Source organism: Gouania willdenowi, chromosome 17 (genome assembly GCF_900634775.1).
Source record: "Gouania willdenowi chromosome 17, fGouWil2.1, whole genome shotgun sequence".
Lineage (NCBI taxonomy): Eukaryota > Metazoa > Chordata > Actinopteri > Blenniiformes > Gobiesocidae > Gouania > Gouania willdenowi.
Genome location: NC_041060.1, coordinates 28,041,602 through 28,066,167, shown reverse-complemented (window position 1 = coordinate 28,066,167; position 24,566 = coordinate 28,041,602). Strand labels below are relative to the sequence as shown.

The 24,566-nt window shown below is 37.3% G+C and overlaps 2 protein-coding genes across 3 annotated transcripts; one reads left to right on the top strand and one right to left on the bottom strand.

Moving 5' to 3' along the window:
• The first annotated feature begins 211 nt into the window (after window positions 1-211).
• Window positions 212-3,911, top strand: LOC114478935 (chymotrypsin-like elastase family member 3B). Its single transcript, XM_028472296.1, has 8 exons — window positions 212-302; window positions 382-470; window positions 564-646; window positions 780-905; window positions 1,888-2,024; window positions 2,105-2,247; window positions 3,628-3,780; window positions 3,862-3,911. The coding sequence occupies exons 1-8, from the start codon at window positions 263-265 to the stop codon at window positions 3,877-3,879; spliced, it is 789 nt and encodes a 262-aa protein (XP_028328097.1). The 5' UTR covers window positions 212-262; the 3' UTR covers window positions 3,880-3,911.
• Window positions 3,912-3,936: 25 nt separating this feature from the next.
• Window positions 3,937-23,548, bottom strand: wrnip1 (WRN helicase interacting protein 1). 2 transcript variants are annotated; one of them, XM_028472268.1, is made up of 7 exons: window positions 22,688-23,548; window positions 16,392-16,586; window positions 14,942-15,180; window positions 12,591-12,793; window positions 6,968-7,123; window positions 4,614-4,693; window positions 3,937-4,528 (listed from the first exon to the last, which is right to left on the bottom strand). In XM_028472268.1, exons 1-7 carry the CDS (start codon window positions 23,282-23,284, stop codon window positions 4,253-4,255), a joined length of 1,746 nt encoding a protein of 581 aa, XP_028328069.1. In that variant the 5' UTR covers window positions 23,285-23,548; the 3' UTR covers window positions 3,937-4,252. The 2 variants fall into 2 exon arrangements, with proteins under 2 accessions (XP_028328069.1, XP_028328070.1); XM_028472269.1 differs by lacking the exon at window positions 6,968-7,123 and having other exon boundaries at window positions 22,688-23,547.
• Window positions 23,549-24,566: the final 1,018 nt, after the last annotated feature.

The following is a 24,566-nucleotide window of genomic DNA, read 5'->3' as shown; positions in this document are numbered from 1 at the left end:
TGTGTTCTAATTGAATAAAACTCATCAGTGAATTCTTAGTGATAGTTCTGTATTAAATATAGGGCTTAGAAGATGGAATGACAGGAGAACACCTTCAACTGTGTACAGCATTTTATAAATTATCTGAGCTAACTTGTGTTCAGATGTATGTTTCACCAGCTGAAGAATGGATGGAAAACTCCCAGGCTTTGTTTGTTCTAGTCTGGACTGATTCTCAAAACTGTCTCTGCTGGATCAATCTGCTCTTTTCTATGGACGAGAAATGAAGCTGTTGCTTGTTCTGCTGCTATCTGCAACAACGGGTAAATCTGCCCTGTACACTCTATTTCTACTGTGCACATTTCTGAGCACGTCTTAGTTCGTCTGTTGTTTGATTTCTAGTGTTCGGGTGTGGAGTACCCAGTCACACACCGGACACCAGCCGTGTGGTCAATGGACAGGAAGCTCGCCCCTACAGCTGGCCATGGCAGGTAAGACAGTAGAAACACTAAAACTCAGTGTGTGTTGAACATGTTTCATTTACCTTTGCCATAGTTATTGTTAGGTTTTGTTTTATGCTGTAGATTTCTTTGGAGTCTTTTTTCCCCACTTGTGGAGGTACACTTATTGCTCCAAACTGGGTCTTGACAGCTGCACACTGCATCACGTAAGAAGAAAAAGACTTTGTTTTTGCATCACAATCAAATGACAAGTAGTATGTATAACTAATCAAGGTACTGAACACTGCTTGCATTGCTGACCCTCGCTTGCCTGTGTGAACCAAAGTCTGTATCTTCCAGTTTCCACACATACAGAGTTGTTCTAGCAGAGCATGACATGAACAAGGATGAAGGACCAGAACAGTTCATCAATGTGAAGAAAATGATCATTCATCCCAAATGGAATGACAACTGCGTGTCATGTGGGTACGTTGTCAGTTATCCTCTTTACAATCATTTTGGTAAGGAAAAAAAAAAATGACAAAAATAAATACTGTTAATGTCATAACCATGCGTTTATATGACTTTAACTCTATACATACTTACTGTGGATATAACCTTTTCAACTCAATATAAAAAAATAAAAACAATGTCACACACACGGTCAATGCAGCACATTTCAGGAAATCTTAAAGCACTTCATGCTTCCTTCTGCTGGATTTAGCACCTGGCCACACTGCCAAAGCTACCAAAGGTTGGTTCAATGACCATGGCCAGCAAACTCACCATATAGCTTCTCACCTGATAGAGAAGCTTTGGGGTTGAGGTCTGAAGGCAAGGCAAGGCACATTTATTTGTATAGCACATTTCATACACAAGGCAACTCAATATGCTTTACTGAAGGCTGCTATCAAATCTACTTGGACCTTCATTACACCCGAGCAGTGCCACAGGTTTATCACTACCGTGCCATATTGTCAATATTCTAGTTAGTTGTGGTTACATTATGTAAAATAAATAAATAAATAAGACACTTCTCCTTCTTGTATGGCAGCAGCTGCAGCCAATCTCACTTGAAGCACTTACTAAGGGTTTTTCCTCTAGTCTAAATATTGCTTATATTTGGGGTCAGTCAAATGAAATTGTAGAAAATATCTTCTAATTTATTCATCTTGTGCAAAATTCAAATTTTCTGAGACATGCAATTCCATTATTTATAAGCCATATCAACATTTCATGAAATAAAGGTTTGAAATATTTCACTCTATGTCATGAGTCTGTAACACATATGGGTTTCACTTTCTGAAATAATTTGCTTTTTAATGATATTCCAATTCTTAGAGATGTGCCTGTGTAACATTAAAAGCATGTGGTTTACAAAGTCAGCACCATGATATATCTGTCTTGTAGCAATAATGATCATGTAAACCCTGAACGGTTGCATTCTTTGTCTCATCCCTTTGTGTAGGAATGACATCGCTCTGCTGAAACTCGAGAAGAACGCTGTGATCAATGACAAGGTTCAGTTGGCCTGCCTACCACAGCAGGATGCCGCTCTTACTCACAATCAGCCCTGCTATGTCACAGGCTGGGGTCGACTCTACTGTAAGCTCCTGTGGAGTGCATCTCAGTAAATTCTTGATTGTTTGCTCAATGGTTAAAAAAGTGGGTATTTTGTCTTTTAGCTGGTGGTCCGAGCGCAACAACGCTGCAGCAGGCTCTTCTCCCTGTGGTGGGACACAGTGTCTGCAGACAGAGTGACTGGTGGGGAAGCTCAGCAAAGACAACAATGGTCTGTGCAGGAGGGGAAAGCAAGTCAGCATGCCATGTGAGTAAAAATCCAAAGTACACAACTATTTATATGGGCAGAAGCTGCCTTCTGTGTGCAGTTAGTCCCTGGTAAAATGTTGTCTATTTTTAAACTATTCTAAGCAACGCCCGAACACTTTATGTGTCCAGTTTCCCTTTTTACATCTATGATCTAGACTTATTTGTTTAGGGGCAGGGTATTTTGTTCCTCTTAAAGGTCCAGAATGATGCTATTTTTCAACCATCTCCATTTGTTCTAAGAACACCAATAACATAGTATTTGAGGTTTATTTTCCCCTCTGAAAAGTCACTTTCATGACGCTTCTAAAAACAGGCTGTTTTGGGGCCTTCGTGCATATACAAGAGTGGGCGTGTCTGTAGACACCGTCTCCACGCCAAAAAAAACGCACATTACAGTAAGACACATGGCTATTTAAGTGGCTATTGATATTGTCAGACAAATGCTGCTCCACGGTGTGTTTATCACAACAGCAGTGGAGTCAGTCAGCTGTTTTAAACATGTTTCTTTCTTGTCATCCTCACCTATTCTGACCACAGGAATAGTATTTAAGGTGATAATCCACTGTTTTGTTCAACCGCTGCGTCACATTGGATCACAAACACGTCAGATCATGTCAAAGGTGATACAAGGGGATATAACGGCTACTAAAAATGGAACTGATTGTATGCGCTCACACTAAGCTTCAGCCGATTATCTATATACTGGATAATCTATATGCTGAACGTAAATATATTATCTGTGGATGAAGTGACTAGTGGTTTAGAGAGGGCAGGCTTGTAATTGTAGGGTCACCAGTTCTAATCTCCCTGGTTTATCACTGTGGAATGTTGATCAGTCCCTTATATTAACCCTAACTGCTCCCTGGGTTCTACACCGTGGCTGCCCACTGTTCCTCAGGGAGGGGTTAAATGTAGAGAACACATTTCGTGTATGTAGCTTTACATATATGACAATGAAGTACAATATATATTCTATATTAAACAGCAGTGTTTATTTTACGTGTAAGGCAGTTTGAGAGGAAGGAGCTCACATTCTTATAGAGTAGGAGGAGCCAGGATTGTCAGGAGGAGGAGTTGCTGCGTTGTGATGTCACAACGCGGGAAAAATCCAACTTGCCCGTTTGGAGCTGACTTTTCACAAAATGTGGAATAACAAGGGAGGGAGGAAACAGAACTTTTTCAACTTGGGCCATCTGAATGAGGCTAAAAGAATGTATATCACTGTAGCAAAACCCTTATAAAGTGAATTTTTCATAATACTGCCCCTTTAAAGCACTTTCAAAAATGCATAATGAAATCTTAAGAAAGATCTTACTCGAATAAATAAATATCCTCCTTTCCCAGAACAGTCATTTTACTAACTGTTGTCCACTTCCAGGGCGACTCTGGAGGTCCTCTGAACTGCAAAGGCAAAGATGGCAAGTGGTATGTTGAAGGAGTAACCAGTTTTGTGGATGGACGTGGATGCAATACTCCTAAAAAGCCCACAGTTTTCACCCGTGTAGCATCTTTCATCCCATGGATCACTCAGGTCAGAGCCCAATTTGACTCCCTCAATATTGATACACATTTAAAGATGCAGATAATCTGATTACTGTAATATTTCCTACAGACAATGGCCAAAAACTGATGAAAGTCAAGCTGGCGAAAGAAAGAAGCAAGCAATAAAATGACGTGTCAGGACATATTTATATTTGACTTGGATTTAATCAAAATAAAAGATGGTACAAAACATTTCCAAAATGAAAAAAACATAAATTATTAACATAAATGTCAGATTATATAAAAAAAAATATATATAAGCAAGTTTATCAAAATTTCAAGCAGTGTCGATTAGGCTTAAAAAAAACAGTGGCAATTACAGCGTGGTAAGCACTGAAAAAGATGCACAAGCACGTGTTTAAAATCATATGCTTTTCTTTTAAGCTGCATGTTTAACAACTCAATTTGAATTATTCAGGAACTTTGTTGACATATCAGACATACACTGATATTTCATTTTGTCATGTGGGTGTCCAGGTGAAGAAGTCGACTCCCTGTAGCTCAGAAGGCAAGTACTCCTGCTCCACAGGCTCGCTGAAGTCTGGGTTGTATTTATAGCCTTTAGCGTAGCCCAGTTGCTTCATCAGTGTGGTCGGGGCATTGCGAAGGTGCAATGGAACTGGAGGCAAGGGGCCTTTGTGGGTCCTCAAGCAGGTCTTTACGTTATTGTAGGCTTGGTAGACCTGCACAGACTTGGGAGCTTGTGCCAGATACACCACACACTGAGCCAAGATGACCTGATGATGAGAAGGAATGAAAGGCAAAGAACACATGGCTACATCACAAAGTCAAAGCAATCAACAGTTGGTGGAATGATCATACCTCACATTCAGGCATCCCAATGAAGTGACAGGCTTGAAAGGTTGAAACAGCTTGAGAAAGTGCACAAGGATCAGCCAAACCTGAGCAGGTTAAAAACAAGTTTACTGTGAATCCTTTCACTGAAAAGTTACAAATTAATTAACTTATACAATTAGTCTTTACACTATGACAATAATAGGTGGAAAGAATAATAGTGGTTGTGATTTATAGGGTAGGAACCAGTTTGCCATGGGCAACCCTACCAGGGTCAAACTGTCTTTGAGAACAATGAAACATTTTAAGTTTAATGGTAAAATAATCAAATTAAAGGAAAGGAAATGTATTTCCTGCAGAGTCCTTTTTTTGTAGTGGTCAGAGGAGAAGGTTAGAGGACTAGTGTATGAATCCAGCAGAGACCAAGCTATGTTCCAATCCTCCAGTCTCACAGTAAGCTTTTGGCATTGAACAAGATTGTTATTACAAGCAGCCAAAGTGAGCTTCCTTTACAGGATGTCCAGGCTCAAAGTGGGTTCACACCGAACGCGACTGAAGCGACTAAAATTACATTTAAAATCAATGTAAAAAAACACAACGTCCAGCAACCACAAGCGACCTGCCGTCAAGCGACACAACTTGCTCGATTCCGGCGACTAGTCGCTCAAAGTTGAAAAATTTGAACTTTTCAAGTGATAACTTCCCCGGCCGTCCCTGTCTGTAGAGCCGAGGCAGCAGCCCCTCCCTATCGCTACAGTGAGACGGCTGCACACTTCTCAACTTACCGGGGCAAAATTAAAGCGGTTAACTCCTTGAATAAGCCGACATTCTCAGTGAACTCATCCTTTAGTAAAAAGTTGATCATTTAAATCGTAAAAGCGGAATTGTCTATAATAGGTGCTGTAAACGTACAGCCGGAGAAGAAGTGATCAGCCCTCTCAGCGCCCCCGCCGGCACGGCAGACACACACCATTTCCTGGTCATCACGTCGCTGGAGCGATGAAGTGATGGAGCGAGCAAAAAGAGCCACTACGTTCAAACGACTCATCACTGGCGACTTCGGAATGAACACACCTTCAGCCTTAAGGTGCTAGTTCAGATGGTTTGGAGACCTGATGAAGATGCAAGGTACTGACCCAGGTAAGAGGAGGACAACAAGGCAAGATGAAAAAATGGTAAAAAAAAAAAAGACCAACCTCAAACCATTGTTTTCTTGTACTGATCACCCAAATTTTGAACTACGGATAATTTAATTCATCAAAGTAAAAGAACGCCAGGACTGCCTTTTTAGTTTTGGCAGCACAAAAAAGGTGTCAAAGAAAAATAAGAGTGTTAAAAATCAATTGCACAAAACAGTTTAAAGAAGTCCCAACTCTATTACCATGGATAATGGCATACCAACAAGCACCAGGACCAAACAGTCGGACGCAGAAGGTTTCAGCTGTTCAAACGAGAGAGGCGACTTCAAAACAAACAGATGGATGTGGACAGATGCATCGGTATGGATTGTTACATCGAGTGCAATACAAAGATGTTTTGTTGTGTCACAGGAAACAGTTACAGAATGGATCAAGTTGACTGTGTCAGTGCAAAAAAAGGTCAATAAAATGATGTCAGATCACTTCATCAAATCCAACACTCAAATCCAATACTTCTACGTTTGTGAATTATGCGTTGCTCAATATCTCTTAAGGATTCAGAAATGCTTTTGCTTTCTTTCTTTCTTTTTTTTTTAAAGACCATGCTGAGGATTTTCATATATCTGTACAGTATAAGTTTGCTGCACAAACACAGCTTACATGTAAACAGTTCCCTGTGGTTATCAATGAAGGTAATCTAAATCTCACTTAGCAAGTCAATTTTACTCCTATTTAAAACAAATGCTCGAAACCCTAATCTCAAGTAATTCCAGCAAGTTCGTTTAAAGGCTTTTTAAATCTGAATCTGAAGGGATTTAAAAAGCCTTTAAATAATAGCTTAGGGTCGCCACAGCAATCCCTGACAATATTGAGTATATATTGGCTCCAACAAGACAGCTGTGTGACTGATGCAACCATGGCAACAGCTCCTGCAAGGCAACAAACACAATCAATATAATCTAATCTTTCCCTACCAATCAGCAAGGATGAAGAAAAAGACCAAACAGGAAAGGCTGTTAGCATTTCTTTGTTGCAAATGGGAAAATAATAACTTGAAAATGATGTATTACTAAAAATAAAACTGTAACAGATACTTTTTAAAGAAAAAACTTAATTCTTGTGGGAGCACAGAGAAACAAATTGATTTAGAATGGACTAGTTTTTTTTTTCTTACAGCTAATCAGCCCAATAAACCTGATTATGGAGGAAACCCGTAAAAATGTAACACACACAATCACCTACCCACGTCCTCACTTGCAAAGCGCACCAGCCTGCGTGCAACATATAATGGATCCTCCCCACCCTCCAGCATACGGCCCAGCCAGTAGAGAGAGGCGTTCTCATGGGAGCCTCTCATGGATTTATGCAGTGCTGATATACAGTTGTAATGCTCTTCGCCTGCGAGACACACAGTTAGGATTACATGTAAAAAGGGTGAAAAAAGCTTTTACACTCCGTGTACCCTTCGTTGTTTGGTTATTCCATTTTAAAATCAAATCAAAAATAACAAATAAATGGTGTGGTTATTTAGTTTTACTGATTTAAAACCAAAACAGAAATACAGAAAAATCAAAAACCAGATAAGCAGCGTTTTTCTGTTTAAAAAATATATATATTGTTCTGTTTGTGAGATATTTGGATATTTACAAGGAAATTAGATTGACAACAGAAGTCCGTTACGCTTGGTTTCCCTCCCCAGGTCCTGGACCAGGTCTCCTCACACAATAGGACTGTTTAGGATTTATTTCAGCAGTTTTCTGGTCCTGCTCATATTTTCATGCAGTCTGTGGATGTTTTAGCTCGTAAAAAGCTGCTCAGGTTTATGTTTTGTTTTGCAATGTTATGATCCAAATAGTATTCAAATAAACTGGTGACTGACTATCAACTGTGAGGCTGGCGTGAGGAACAATAGATGTTAGAACTACCATTTGACACTTTTGCAAAAACAATTACAGAGCTTTTTTGAGGGCAGTAAAAATATTTATTTTGCGCATTTTAATACCGCTAGACACTAACAGCAGCCGTCAACACACGAAAGTTGATCACAAAAAAAAGAGGAACACCAGTAGATTCATTACACCACCTCTGGTTCCTTTATCACACATCGTGTGTGCTTTTTGTAACATCCATTTTTTTGTTTTGATTTATTTATGCATTAATAATATTTCAATTCACCAGTTCATCAGTAATGTGACTTATGCGTTTCTCTTTTTTTGTCTGAAGGTAAAAGTCCCCACCCCGTCTCTCTGCGGTGAGATTAAAACATGAAGCTCTTGTCCATAGTTTCCCTTAAATATCCAAATATCTCACAAATGGAATAAGATTTAATTTTAAAACAGAAAAAGGCTGCATGTCTGCTTTTTGATATTTCTGTTTTGGTTTCAAGTCAGTAAAACAAAATAACCACACTATTTGTTATTTTGATTTGGTTTTAAAATGGAATAACCAAAGAACGAAGGGTACACATATTTTATTCCTCCAGTTACATATAACTCACCACATGTCCACGCTTTCATCCATCACCTCATAAGTGGAAAAGCTACGCTATCAATGACAAAAGTGATCAGACAAAGCCGATACTGTCTCCACTGCAGTCATTTGTCAGGCTGAGAGATTGTTTCATCACCCATGAAAAGCAGGGGACAGTAAATCTTACTCCTTTGGGACAGCTGAGGGTTACGTAACAGGGCAGCGTAGAGGGCTAATAGGTCTGACACTGAGAAACCCATGGATGCTCAGGAAGAGGTGCGACTGATTGCAGCAACTACAACAACACTGTGTTCATTTTGTAATATATTCTCCGCATTATATATAAATGGTGGTTCCCAAACTTTTCACAGTCCCGTACCCCTTCAGAAATTTACTCTGAAGCCCTGTATTCCCTACTCCTGCACACTTAAAAAACATAATAATGTGATGCGGTGGTTCCCAAACGGGGGTGCTTGTACTACTAGGGGTAAGCAGTGGCACTACATGTGTACTTGATAGAGAGAAAGAGAAACAGAGAGAGATGAAAATTAACAGATAAAGTGTGAGTCTTTGTCCCACACCCAGCGTGAGATGACCAGAAATGATAAAAACTATAGAAATAAATCTATTCAGGAGCCACTAAATCTGTGTTTTTCAGTGAGGTGGGGTCACCAGAAATTTCTGAAAATATAAAATCGATTTTAGAATTTATTTTACTCATTATTTTTTTAAATTAAAACAACACATTTTTAAACAACTGCATTTCTATACTTTCACTTTGTGAAATATAAATATAGTTCAGCTAAAATGCAGTAAATAAATATCTGAGCACAAACATGATCAAAATAATTCTAGGAAAAATATGTCTTTGTGGTTGCCAGGGGTACTTAGATTCAGAAATAAAAAAAAGGGGGTACTTGGGCCAAACACTGATAGGTCACATACAATATAACCCTACAAGGAAATATGTATCTGCATTGTACCAATCCTGTTGAGGAACAATATATAATAAAAAAAAAAAAAGAATAATAATCGCTAAGCACAAAAAAACCCATCTTATTCAGAATAATCACTCAGTTTATTTTAATAATTAGCCTACTGGTATTTTCAGTGAGAAAAACTCTTATTTGTTGATTGAACATATAGCAGTAATACAACATATTTATCACCCTAAAACTGTGAAATACCTCCATTTGAGAACCAAGAAAAAAATCTGTTGCTCTAAAGTAAGAACAAATATCTAATGAAATATTTAAAACATTAATTATTTAAATGATAAGATGAAATTCATTCAAGTTTTTCACTTTATCAGTTTGTAAAAATTGTTTTAATTATTCTTTGTGTACCTCAAAAAGGTGATTACTTTAACACAGTATAAATACAACTTTAACATGGCAGAATGTAAAATTACATATGCAGTATCATTAATGCCAAGGAGTAGCGTTTTCACCATTAATGTGGATGTTTGTTAGCAGGATATCTGTTCTGAATGGATTTAAATGAAATTTTGTGAGCTGCTATGTCAATGTGAAAAGTAAAAATGAGTTTGATTTTGGAGGCAGGTATTGTAGATCTAGTAGCTTTGGGGCATAAAATGGATGTTTGGCTGGTTCTACAGCACCACTTGCTGGTGACTTTGCACCTCTAAATTTGGCAGAGACTTGTACTCTGAGTGCTCTTGTTAATTTATATATGAATTAATTTACAAATCACAAAAAAGTATTTTTAAATGATATATAACTCATTGTTAATAAAGGTTAACTGCACTATGTATGTTTTACTACTAAACAAACACTTTTGTTTGTGTAGCTACTGAAAGACAAAAACAAACAAAGCCAGAGAGGGACCGTTAAAATCACATTCTTTTGATTCTGAGTTAGAAAATGCAGATGATATCACCCGATGCTCTATCATGAGAACTGACATAACTGACTGCTTTGAAAACCTGCATTACATCTACACCAGATCTGCATTAATAGGTGTTGCATTTACCAGGATGTCAGGTGTTAAGCGGTGTAGTTTTTCCCTTCAGATTCCGACATGCTGACTCTCTCTACTAGGGCTGCACAATTCTGGATAAAATTAGAAACACATTTTTTTTTTTTTAAAAGAAATCACTCTTTTCCTCAATAGATATTTACCAGTATAGCACTTATATGAAATGTAGCATAAAGAATATGATAGTGTATACTGTATGCTAGACTGGCACATCAGCTTTGGTCAACAGAGAAGTAACACTTCCGTTTTTAGCTGAAATGCACCAGAGTAGGTTGAGCAATGTTTGAAATGTAGTTACGGGAAAGTAAAACATAGCTTTTCCTAAATTTCACGTTTTGCATTGTTAATCGGAGTCATGTCTTTAGCCAGGTGGTGCGTAATAGTGTCTGTAATTTCTTGCCTGCGGGAGCTTGACGGTACGGATATGCACTGTATGAGATTTACGATATTGATATCAGGGTGGGTGAGCGGGAGGGCTGTTCTCCTGTCGCTTTCTTGGCATTTATAGCTTTGTCGTATTGCACTTTATGGTGACGGAGGTGGCTAAACAAATTGGTGGTGTTACCTTGGGGTGCTGCTACTATGGCTAGACACTGTTCACAAGTTTTGTGTTCTTAGTTTTCCGTCGTCGAATCCCATTTTGATACAAGTACGTTAGGAGTTTCCATTACCACCGGCCTCTGCTGTGTTCTCAACTCTTTTGTTTGTCGCTTCTTCTCTCTTATGTGTTCTTGTTGTTTTTGTGACCAGCCAGCTTCTACTGACGGCACTGCGTGACGTGGTAAGGCTCCGCCATTGTGATTTGTTGAGGGAGAAAGTGGAGACGCTTGTTTTTGTGCAGTTCATGTCCCGGATCAAAATGGAGTAGAATCATCTTTTTATGTGTGTGAAACACAGTCATTACGAAATAAGATCACATATAAGTGTGAGACAAGATCACGATTTTATTATTTGATTAATTGTGCAGCCATATGCTCTACCCTCCTTTGTTATTGTTGTTCTTCTACTAGACTAGATGCAGGAGAGGCATGGTGCCGCCCCCACAGGTCAGCAAATGAAATGTGTGGGCACACAGTCTATGGTGTAGACAACAATGTCATTATGATAAGGGACCATAAATTACTTGTGTGGTTCTAGTTTCAGAGTGGCATGAATTGTCTGTGGCACTTTTGTTTTTTGCACTTTAAATTTATTCATTAATTATATATTTATTTTATACATTTAGCTTGACATTTAAAAAACTCAAACTGAGTAAAACACATTTGAATTTGATAAATATAATAATTTAAAAAATAACATTGTTTTTTTTCTTCTTTCAAACCCTTGAAACCAACATTCTGCATCATATTGTGAACTCAGTGCAACATCCCACCCCTAATGAATAAGTATTCATACCTATGCTTATTCTCAATGAATACATTAAAGCAGTAGAGGTACAATTTTGTTTTTAACAATGAGCTTTAAAGGTCCAGTGTTATGCTATTTTTCACCCATCTCCATTTGTTCTAACAACCCCAACAACATAGTGTTTAAGGTTTATTTTTCCAAACTCACCTGCTTTTTTTTTCTTAAGAGTTTTAGTCAATCTTATGATGCTTCTAAAAACAGGCTGTTTTGGGACCTTCATGCATATGCATGAGTGGGCGTGTCTGTAGACGCAGACTTCATGCCACAACTTTATCACTACAGTGATTTTTTTGTTGCTTTCAGCCAAAAAACTGCACATTACAGTAAAACACATGGCTATTTAAGCAGCTAAAGTGATTGTGAGTCAGACAAACGCTGCTCCACGGTGTGTGTTTATCACAACAGCAGCAGCAGCAGCAGCAGCAGCAGCAGCAGCAGCAGCAGCAGCAGCAGCGGTGTCAGTTAGCTGTTTCAAACACTCACCATAGCTGCTACGTTGCTTTCTTGTCATCCTCACCACTACTGATTACAGAACTAGTCCATTCAATGTTTTGTCCAACCGCTGCGTCGCATTGAGTCACAAACACATCAGATAATTTCAAAGGCGAAACAAGGCAATGTAACGGCTACTAAAAGTGGAACTGATTGTAACTGCTCCCCGGGCGCTAAACTGTGGTTACCCACTGCTCCTCAAGGAGGGGTTAAATGCAGAGAACAAATTTCATGTATATTGCATTACTTATATGAAAAAGTACAATATATATTCTATAATAAACCGCAGTGTTAGTTTTGCCTCTGAGGTAGTTTGAGAGGGAGGAGCTTACATTCTTATGTAGGGTAGGAGGAGCCAGGGTTGTCAGGAGGAGGAGTTTCCACGTTGTGATGTCACAACGCGGGAAAAACCCAACTCGCCTGTTTGGAGCTGACTTTTTACAAAATGTGGAATAACAAGAGGGAGAAAACAAAACTTTTTCAACTTTGACCCACTTACCAGCCTTATCATAGAGAATGTGGGATCTCTGCAGACCTTCCTTGATGTGCTCCTCCGTTATGAGTATAGTTGAGTTGTTGGGTTGGCATGAGCTCATCTGAGCCTGAACTGAGAGCTGAAGACTGTTGAGTCCCACACGTGCATCTCCATCACAAAGGTAAGCAATGGTATCTAGTGCTTTTTGCTCAATAAATATCTTGGGGCTAGAATAAAAAAGAAAAAGTAAATCAAATCACTGATATCATTACACATATTATTAAGCTAAGTGGCTCAACTAAAAAGGATAGAATCAGTGAAAACATGACTATGGAATAGGACTGGGCAATATGTACCAAAACTCATATCTTGATATTTTTTCTCAAAACAATATCAATCTCAAAATGTTTAATTTAAAGTCTTACCAGAAGGACAATTATGGGTTAAATTTGCTGATGCAAAATGTCACTTATCTTCTCCTCAAAGGCAGGGGTTCTCAACCTTGGGGCCACGAGACACTAGGAGGGGGGCGCTAGATGCTTTCAAAAAAACTAAAATCAATATTTTGAACAATTTCAGCCCATTTTTGTTTATTTTTACTCTTTTTCTGCAATTACACCAAACTTACCATATTTTAACCTATTTTCATAATTGTTCTTGCCATATTTTTGCTCCTTTTAATGCATTTTTTGCTACATTAATCCCATTTCTGCCACTCTCCATCAAAATTTAAGGCCTTTTCTGCACATCTTTTCCACTTCCAAGGCATTTTTGACATTTATAAACCCTTTATACCACTTTTCCAGCTAATGTTGCACATGTTGACCCCTTTAACCTCTTTTCACCATATTTCAGGCTTATTTTTGTCAATTTAACCACGTTAATAATTTGTCATGCCCATTATTTGCCAGTTTAAACCAATTATTCCTACTTTTTAAATTGCATTACCCTAACCTCCCCTTCCACCATTTTCACCACTTTTTCTGTCCGTTTTGGCCCACTCTAATTTGCAACTATTAACCAATTTCAGTGGTTTTTAAAATCCCATTTCCATCATTTTTGGTTACTTTTAACCAATGTTATTTCTGATTAAGCAAGGATTTACATCTATATACTATGGCCCAAATAATAATACACTTACTTGTTATTATTTGCTGTGTATTCTTATTATTATCATAACAGTGGATATTACTCAGATCAATAAATAACTGTGGTTATCACAAATTCACAACTCACAACTCAAGCATGTTTGACCAGAGAGACATGTAAACCCATGCAAATTTGCGATGGTAAAACAGGGGACGGGACCCAGATAAGCAAACTGCTTCTCTCGTCTCCTTTTTCGGCATGTACAAAAAAAAAAAAAAAAAGTGAATGTAACCATGTCGGAAATAAACTGAATAAATAAAAAAAATAAAAAAATTCATAGAACAATAGACCATCATTTTGTGACTTGATGGATAAGCCCCAAAAATCTCTCCCCTTTATTCCCCCTTATAGATGGCCCCGTCTCCACGACTGTTCTTCAATGTTAATGTCTGTGTTCAACTACCTTCAGGTACAGTGGGGGTCCCCGGTCTCTGGAACCTTTATTTTGGGGTTCGCTGGCTAAAAAGGTTGAGAACCACTGCTCTAAGGGGCAGCACGTGTGAGTGAGTTCTGTAGTGTGGCTTGTTTAGGGGAAGGTCTGGGTTATGGATGCACTCAGAAATCCATCTAACTGTGCTTTTCATGCTGTTCCGAGAAGTAGTAAAAGCAGGGACTCCTAAAACAAGTATTTTAATTAAAAAAAGCTATAAAATAACAAATATATATATATATATATATATATATATATATATATATATATTGTAATTTTCTGTATCACCAAAACAGAAATCACAATATATCTCGGCTCTTGATATATTGCCCATTCCTATTATAGAATAAATATCCTTCTACAGCATCTGAAGTAAACGTGCATTAGGCTATAAAAGATAAACACATCCAGCTTTACTCTGGAATGAGCCTAAACAGTATGTGGCCAACTCTTTAATCATTCTGTGTTTCAAAGGCTGATATTCCAGTGCAACAACAATGCTAATGCAACTGTGCTTCAGCCTACATAGCATGTGAGACCAGCAGTCAACAGCTGCTTACAACTCCAATGCAAAACCTCTTCTGTCAACATTTCAGAGCAGATGAGAGCTGCAGGGATTGCTGTGGCTCCAACTATGAGCGGCCCACTCCTCCCAGATGGAGTCTAGCTGAACCTTCAAAGCCAGGAAGAGAAGAAACGAGCTGGCGTGCTACTTAGCCTGAGAATTTCATGCTGCGGTGTCCAATCCTGGTCATGTGTGGGACATGACAAACATGGGCCACTGGGGACCACTTACCCATGTTCAGCTGTTTGGGTTTGATCTTTGCTATTTGCTGGCTCTTGTTCCTGTACTCTAATTCCCAGTGTGGCCAGTGCCCTGTTCAGGATCGATCCCATTGCTTCCACAGAGAGCTTTTCCAGAGCCAGCACCCTGCAGCGGCTCAGAAGGGCAGCGTTCACCTGGAACGACGGATTCTCTGTGGTCGCTCCGATCAGAGTTATTGTTCCGCGCTCCACGTGGGGGAGAAAGGTGTCCTTCAGCCACAAAGAAGAAGTGAATGAAGACAAATGGCATGAACAGATTGACATCCAGTGAGATAGTCCACATGAAGGGTAAGTATTTGTTCTGCTGCTTTTATCAACTCTTCTAAGTATTATAATGATTAAACATTACAGTTATACTATGCATGTTACAGGCTCACACATGTATTTACTGCTGTCAGATATAATTCTGCAACACATGACTTCACAACATTTTAGAGTCAGTAAGTATACACTGAGCAAGCCGGGAATGAACAGTGCCGGCTTGCTCAGTGTATAAAACAAAACCTTGTCAGTTTAATTAAAAAGGTAATTTTAGCAAAAATGCTTATCATATTATTACAATTAAAACATATTGATAGGTGTTTTGTTGTCAGGATGGCTTGTTAAAAACTGATTTAGTAAGTATTTGCAACAACTGATTATCTCCCATTATTATTAAAAAAAAAAAGAAAAAAAAAAGATGTGCAATGAGGACTCAGTTATTATCTTAGACCATTCCATGTTTGTTTTTTTATACATACACAGTATCTAGAGCTAAGTTTTAAGATCATAATAGCTTTTGTTCTTACTGTTCAATAATTAGTATTGAATGATAAACTGTGGTTAGAGATCAATGTACAGTATACATTGGATTAAGTATAAATTGGGGCTTCACAATTAATCAAATTTTAATCGTGATCACGATTTTGGTTGCCACGATTAAATTAACCTGATCGTCGGCAATATTTACTTTTAAAATAGGGGCTATACACTTTGTAATGTATTTATTCAGTGAGCCTTTGGTACAGTTATTGGGTTAATTTCATTTTATTAATATAACTTTTATTTAAAGCATAATTTTGCACTGTAAACTGCAGACATATTGTTTGTTTAAAAGTAGTATAATAAAAACAGCTTTCTGTTTCCCTAAAATGATAAATAATTATGATTATAATCGGGATTACAATATTGAACAAAATAATCATGATTATCAATTTGGCCATAATTGTGCAGCCCTAATATAAATAAATACATTTCAATGTGACTACTCTCTGCATTAAAAATGATGTTGCACTGTTCATGTACAACAAGACAAATGAACTCAGATTATATAAAGTAATAAAGAAATAAAACAGAGCAACTAACAATGTTGTGTACTACATAATTTCATACTGTGTAAAAAACAAACTCCAGAAAGGAAAGTTTTTTTTTTAGTGTTGTACCTGTTGTAATTTGTTAAAGCGATGGATTTCATCAATAAACAGGATGGTCTTCCTCTTGCACAGCCGCGCCTCGTTTTGCGCCTGCTTGATAACCTCTCGGACATCATTGATTGACGCACTGGTGGCGGACAGAACTACAAACCGGGCCGTTCCATTCTTTTTGCTGCTGCTGGAGATGATGTGGGCAAGAGTAGTCTGAAACACACACACAAAAAGTGATTCAACAAAATTAAAAAAAAAAAAAAACACGACACAGAAAGACTGTATTCACAGGGATGCGTTAACATTTAACCAGTCAACAGAAAGGCCCATGTGTCAGGGGACAAATGACGAGAGCAGTTTAATGAGGTGAAGCAACAGTGAAGCATGTTGACAAAGATTAGGAATGGCTTTAGCTTTCCCAAGAAGTCATTAACACATTCTACTGACATCCATTGGGGAAAAAACTGACTTCAAGTGTAACAATCTGAATAAATCCAGTCAATCTTTATTTTTCTAGCAGCTTTCATTCAGTGTCACAAAAAGGGTCTCATTATAAAACACATATCCATCCTAATTGTTATTCAGTGTACATGATATACACACTTGGAAATTACAATAAATAAGATGGTAATATATCATTAATACTATGGGTGTGTGCCTGGCATCTGGCGATACGATTCGTATATCCCGACACATAGGTCACGATATGCTACGATATATCCCGATATTAAAGTACAAGGCAATTATTGCAATTATTTTTTAATATACGCCTTAAGAAACAACTGATCTGTAAATGTGTACACCTTCATGTGAACATTATGTATATTTTATTGGCGTATTTTACACTCAAAACATTAGCTTTAACATGCCATGTGCCAACAACTTCAAATAAAAAAATAACCTGTGGCTTTTAAACCAACTTTGACTTTAGTGCAACTTAACTGAGGTACTGTATATGCCTAGAACAACAAATAAATGCAGAAAGATAGTACTTTCTTTTTAGATTTTTTTTTAAAAACACAAGCTGGTCAACATGCCCAGGATTCAGTGCACACACAAAAAAAATTCAATATGGATGCATTTTGAATCGATCCGAAAATCGCTCAACGTAATATCGCGATATATCTGCGAATCAATTTTTTTTTCAAACAACCTTAATTATTGCACAAGGGAGTTTAATAGGTTTACGAATGACTGAAGATGGAAAAAAAATGTGTTGTTACTACGAAACCATCTTTAATACATAAAAACATTATTTAATTTAATTTAACCATAAGGCATTTTTAAACATATTGAGGCAATGGGTATTTAGAAATGTATAATAAGCCACTAATATCAACTCCTGTGTTTCATTATAGTCTACTACTACTACTATGCACCCTAATTTGCATTTGGACATAAACTTACAGTATATATATATATATATATATATATATATATATATATATATATATATATATATATATATATATATATATAAGCAAGTAGTGACCCATTATTGTGGGAGTGTTTGTGGGATTTTTTGTAGGCCCCAATAAATACTGTAGAATTTAAATGAATTTGGTACAACTGAGTTATTTTATGATTTACACAATGATTAAAGTATTCTGTGTCATTTGTACTTTCTCTTGTGGCCCAATTCAGATTTTTGGTTATAAATACAAAATTGTGTCAAATGTGTGTCAAAAGCAATTGCCGAAATGATTTTAAAAATGCTGCAGATTTGGTGTTTGGATTGTGATTGAATATGTATTTTTTTAAATAAACAAAAATAATGCAATAACGGCAAAGTTGATTTTTGTCAAATATTACAAAATTGTTAAATTGTACAGATATGTCACGTTTTACAATTAGTTAAAAGTTGTTTGTTTGTTCACCTATCCTTTTATAGGCACCGTATGGACAGAACAAGATGTTTCCTCAGGTGCGACAACTTTCGAGTTGATTGTGATTTAAAACGAAAACAGGCGTGGGACGAGCGTGCGCACCCGTTTATAAGTCTTAGAGTTGGTTTGCGTTAAGGGTGCACGATCTGACGATATTAGATCGTTAAGGATTACAACAATAATAATAATAATAATAATAATAAATTGAGTTTATATCACCTATTGCCATTTTGAGTAAAAGTATAGCGATATGAATATTGGTCCATATCACCCAGGTCTAATGTAACCAAAGCTGTAACGTTTCATCTTGTAAAGGATATGAATGTCTAAACTGTGTGAAATGAGGCATTCAAACACTGCTTAAAGTAGCATTTTATTTATATGAGTGTGTTACCTCAATAACAAATGGAAATCCCTAGACTGATATGCTGCCTTGTTATGTAGCAAGTTTTGCTAATGCTACACCACTTTAGGTAAACAAAGTAAAAAGACTGTGTGACTAAAATAACTTGTCAGCCTTTTTGTTTGATGTTAATTGTACTTGGAACCAGTTTGATGAATTGCTTACATACAATTAAAAAAAAAAAAAAAATAAGATAATTACTAAATGATCTTTTTTCCCATTTAGGGCGATGATTTTAAGTAGATGATTTGGTTTGTTTTATTGGTAAATAACTTTAAAATAGTCTAAATGATTTGAATGAAAAAAATTGTGATAAAATCGTGATTTCACAAAGAAAAAATCGTGATATGATATTTTTCCCATATTGCCCACCCCTAGTTTGCATATGCACTTCCTGGTATTTATAAATGAGGCCCCAGATCAAGGGAATTGAACCTTTGTAGTCAAATTGTGAGACACAATCTGTGGAGCTGTATGTGCTACTGAAGCACACCAAAATGAATTCTGAGGCATAAATTACTTTCTTTTGATTTAATTTGTCAACTTAAAGGAACATGAGGTGAATGGGGCAAGTATTTATCTGCAAACGGCAATAGTAAACAAAGTAAATTTACTAAAGTACTGTTCTTAGTACCTCTGTACCCAGCCATGTGCTATTGTCCTTATTTTAACCTGTGTGCTGGCAATTTAAAGTGTCTATTCATACATAAAACGTATAAATCAGCCAGAATGGCTGAGTGGTTAAGCACGTCTCAAGAACTCTCCCTTCCACTGAATCCCGCTTTTGTTAGGAATATTTTTCATTTTAACATATTTTACACAGCAAATTCTACCTTTAAAAATACATGTACAAAAAATATTAACATTTTAGGGTATTTCCTGGTTTAGGGTTAGGGCTAAAATAAAAGGGTTAGCGGGGAAGCTAAAAATAACAATGAGCTAAAATAAAACTGACGGAAATTTAGGTCACGTGGTGCACTTATCATGTCATCTAAAATGGCCAATGTGGGGGCGCTCCGTACGGATAGAGGGGGAGTAAATTGACACGTTTCCGTACGAATAGCCACGGCCTTTAAAGTTTGGTTAGCTAAACACAAAACACACAATACACATTGCATTGCATTAGTTTTTTTTTTTTTATCATTTCTTAAAAAATATACCTCATACCTTACATTGTTTTTGGTTTATAAATTATAATACAGGTGTTGGTTAGATGTTTTTAGGGGTGGGCAAATTAAACAATCGGAGTTAGATAACTCAGACTTATTTGTGTAATGTTGAGCCTATTATACAGTTTTTTGTTGGTTCTGTAAATAATAGTAATTTGGCTGGTTTGATGTGGTTTTATTAACTAATTAACTACCTAAGATGTCTAAAGACGTTTTCTGGTTTAGTAACGTTGACTGCCAAAGACATTTATAGACATTGATTGTGTTTTTCGACTGGGGTTGCTAGGAGACAGTGTGACAAAGCTCTCCTGTGAATATCTAACTTGTATCATGGTGTAGTGACCACCTGGTGACATGTAGGTGGCAGCAGCGCACCTTAGGATAAGAGATCGCTCATTATGGGCAGAGCTCAGAGGGAAAGGAAAGGAGTTTACAAGACAGAAAATGTCGCTACGAGAGTTGATGCTGAAGCTGACAGCGGCTCACACTTGACCAGAGCATGTGTGGAACTAAGTGGACTATTGAGAGTGTCGTGATGGTGAGATAAAACGATCAAAAAACAGGGCAAGCGCTGACACTCGGAATGTCTGGGATGAGGAGGAAGTTGCGTGTGGGGAGACTGCCGGGGGAGAGGCTTGGAGGAATGCCAAAATACAGTGAGAAATCCATTCAACTCTGACCTAAATAGCAAAATAATAATAATGTTGCCATCAAAAGCCCTGTCTCAGTGTTGTTTTTGTAGTTTTATAGAAAGAAACCAATGTTGAGGTGTCACTAAAGCAAAAAAAATTGCTTCAACGTCACTAATAGATTTTTTCAGAAAAAGCCATGTTTCTCAGCTTTTTGTCACAAACGGGCAATTTGTGTGAAACTTGCCTCTATTCAACTGCTGATTACAGAAGAACGAAACAAGCTAGAAACAAGATTCTTTGTTCATTGTACAAAATATACTTAAATTCTTAATATTCTTAAAAACTCAGTGAAAATCAAATAAAACCCCTGGCAATATGGGGTTGGCTGCTCTGAAAAGGGCTGGAAGTGAATGAGTTAAATGTAAACCTAAATGTTACTGTAGTTAATGAATTTGTACTACTGTATGATAAACAAGTAACATATCATGCATCAGTGGGTTTTTTTTCTTAATTGCAATTATAATGAGGAATGTTATGTTTGAGATTTTCAATTACTTTCAAAACTTGAGCACTTTTTTATGCAAATATTTCAGTAATTCCAGCAAGTTCTTTTCGTCTTCTTTTTGAATAAACAACTTTTTTTTTTCCCCAGGAAGTTTATATAGATCAAAGTAAACTTATCTGAATAAATACAGTCTATTTATACCGGCAGTCTATGAATAGACTGCCATATCAATCTATGTCTATTGATACATTTCCATATCAATAGACACTTCGATAAATCAAACCTTTACATATCAATATTTCAGTACTTTAACTTGAGTAATATAATGACTGAGCTATTGTATTTGTATTGGAGTACTTTTTTTTGACAAGGAGTATCTATACCTTTACTCAAGTATTGAAGTAGCATCAGTTTACATTCCTTACATTGCTTGAGCATTCACAGCTGTATTTTAGGCCCACAACATTTAAGTTTTTGAAACCAGAGAAGCAGCAATTTAATGCTGGTAATTTAAAGTTTGGTTAGCTAAACACAAAACCCACAATAAACATTGCATTTCATTAGCTTTTTTTTTACTTTTACGTTTCTTTAACCAGGTAAGTCTTTTCCACTGCAGGAGACATTATAACTACACAAAGAAGTGTACTGAAACCTGGGCATGTTGACCAGCTTGTGTTTTTTCAATAAAATCCATAAAAAAAAAATAGTAACTTTCTGCATTTATTTGTTGTTCTCGGCATATACCTCAGTTAAACTGCACTAAAGTCAAAGTTGGTTTAAAAGCCACAGGCAGATTGTATGTGTTTTTTTTTTTTTTAGTTTAAGTTGTTGGCACATGGCATGTTAAAGCCAACGTTTTGAGTGTAAAATATGCCAATAAAATATATTTCATAGATAATGATCTCATGAAGGTGTACACTTTTACAGATTAGTTGTTTCTTAAGTCATATATTTAAATTTTTTTTGCAATAATCGCCTCATACTTTAATATATCAGGATATATTGTATTGTGACCTATGTATCGGGATACGAATCGTATCGCCAGATGCTAGGCAATACACACCACTCGTATTAATCATTTCTTAAAAAATATACCTCATGATGCTCAAATGTTACAGCAAGTAACTAATTTTTTATCTTATTTTTTTTGGTTTATAATACAGGTGTTGGTTCGATGTTTTTAGGGAGTGGGCAAATGAAACACTTGTACTGATGAATGCAACTGAGTTAGTTAACTTAGATTTATTTGTGTAATATTGAGCCTATAATACAGCTTATTGTTGATTCTGTGAATAATAGTAATTTGGTTTTATTAAATGCAAACCTAAATGTTACTGTAGTTAATGATTTTGTACTACTGTATGATAAACAAATAACATATCATGCATCAGTGGGGTTTTTTTCTTAATTGCAATTATAATGAGGAATATTACGATTTTTAAATTCTATCAAGTATTTTTTAATAGAAATATTTCAGTAATTCCAGCAAGTTCTTTTTAAACAGACAACTTTTTTCTCCAGGAAGTTTACATAGATTAAAGTAAACTTCCTGAATGAAAAAAGGTGATTTAATAAATCAAACTTTTACATATGAATATTTCAGTACTTTATCTTGAGTAATATGACTGAGCTACTTCATTTGTATTGGAGTACTTTTTTGGAGTATTTATACTTTTACTCAAGTATTGAAAGTGAGTAACATCAGTTTACATCCCATACCTTCCCACATCCCGGGGGTCCCCACAGGATCAGAGATGGGACTTCCTGGGAGTTCAGAAGCGACCGGATCAGGGTCTCATGGCCGACCACTTTTGTCTGGCCGTAGTACTCCTCTAGTGTAGTCGGCCTCATGGTGTCTGCTAACGGTTTACTGAATGTAAACAGTGACTTGGAGGAAGCATCTGTCTCTGATACAGCTGCTGATGGTGCAACAGACACAGATGTTTCCGGTCCACGTTTCAGTCGCTTGTTGACAGGACTTTGTATACTTGTAAAGAGCACATTTCCTTCACTCGGAGCAAGAACATTCTCCCTATTGGTGTGGAACATAGAAAACACACTTGACTGGGTGGCAGTCGTAGACTCCTCTTTATTTTTACCCACGCTGTGCTGCGTTGATACCGCATCAGTCCAGGACCTTTTCCCGGGAGGAGGTTTGGTGTCCTCTGCGGCTGATGCACCGGAGGTTGGGTCGGTGCCGCCTGAGAGCAGACACTTATCCAGGTGTCCATTAATCTCGACATTCGTGAAGTATTTCAAACAAATGGGGCATTGAACCGGGCCTGTGTCCGCAGACGTCACACTACGTTCCGCCATGTTAACTCCAGCGAAACCTTCAGAACTTTATCATCAAATAACTTCTTCCTTTTTCTTCTTCTTCGCTTTGTTTAATGACGGGAGGCACCGAGCATAACAGCTGCATTACCGCCACCTACTATACTGGAGTGTGGACTAGACAACGTTTTACTTTGTTATTTTCACTAACTCAGTTTCTTTTAACTTAAACAGTGCTTTATGTTTTCATTCCGTAACGTTAAATATATTCTTAAGATCAAATGATCTCGTCTTTAGTTTCTTATTAAGTAAATTTCGTCTTCTTCTTCTACTTTAGAGTTTATCAGCAGTTTGTATCCTTTTTGTCGCACTACCGCCATCTTCTGGAGGTAGCTAAGTCCTACATACATATCCAGTGCCTCTAAAAAGCAAATGTAGCATGTTTAAATCAGGGTTTTTCAACCTTGAGGCCGTGACCCCATATGGAGTCCCCTAGAATTGAAATGCAGTCGCATGAAATGTTTACTAATTTACATTATTATTATTATTATTATTATTATTATTATTATTATTATTATTATTATAATAATAATAATAATAAAAAAAAATTGAATTTATTTTAATTATTATTCTTTTTCACAGTAAAACACCACACAAAATCTCAAACAACTGTTTTCTATACTTTCACTGTCTCAAATATATTTGTTGTTCAAATGAAATCCAGCATAAAAATATCTGATCTTGCTGTCACTTTGTGGGATAATACTGACGACCCTCACCTATGGTCATGAACTTTGGGTCATGACCGAAAGAACAAGATCACGGGTACAAGCGGCCGAAATGAGTTTCCTCCGTAGGGTGGCTGGGCTCTCCCTTAGAGATAGGGTGAGAAGCTCAGTCATTCGGGAGGGGCTCAAAGTAGAGTCGCTGCTCCTCCGCATCGAGAAGAGCCAGATGAGGTGGCTCGGGCACCTAATTAGGATGCCCCCTGAATGCCTCCCTAGTGAGGCGTTCAGGGCACGACCCTCCGGAAGGAGGCCCCGGGGAAGACCCAGGACACGCTGGAGAGACTATGTCTCTCGGCTGGCCTGGGAACGTCTCGGGGTCCCCCCGGAAGAGCTGGAGGAAGTGGCCGGGGAGAGGGAAGTCTGGGCCTCCCTACTGAGGATGCTGCCCCCGCGACCCGGAAACGGCTAAGTGGGAGAAGGTGGATGGATGGAATATTGACGACTCCGTCCTAAAAAACAATTCTAGAAGAGCAAAAAAAAAAGTATCTTGCATCGCCAGAAATTTGTGATATTAAAATGAGGTCACGAGCCAAACA

Excerpts from the sequence above, each read along its gene's own strand:
- LOC114478935 (XM_028472296.1), top strand. The coding sequence starts at position 263 with ATGAAGCTGTTGCTTGTTCTGCTGCTATCTGCAACAACGG. Across the intron at positions 303-381 it reads GCTGCTATCTGCAACAACGG|TGTTCGGGTGTGGAGTACCC; the intron begins GTAAATCTGCCC and ends TTTGATTTCTAG. Across the intron at positions 906-1,887 it reads GACAACTGCGTGTCATGTGG|GAATGACATCGCTCTGCTGA; the intron begins GTACGTTGTCAG and ends CCCTTTGTGTAG.
- wrnip1 (XM_028472268.1), bottom strand. The coding sequence starts at position 23,284 with ATGGCGGAACGTAGTGTGACGTCTGCGGACACAGGCCCGGTTCAATGC. Across the intron at positions 12,794-14,941 it reads ACCCAAACAGCTGAACATGG|CCCCAAGATATTTATTGAGC; the intron begins GTAAGTGGTCCC and ends TTTTTATTCTAG. Across the intron at positions 4,694-6,967 it reads CTTTGCAAGTGAGGACGTGG|GTTTGGCTGATCCTTGTGCA; the intron begins GTAGGTGATTGT and ends TAACCTGCTCAG.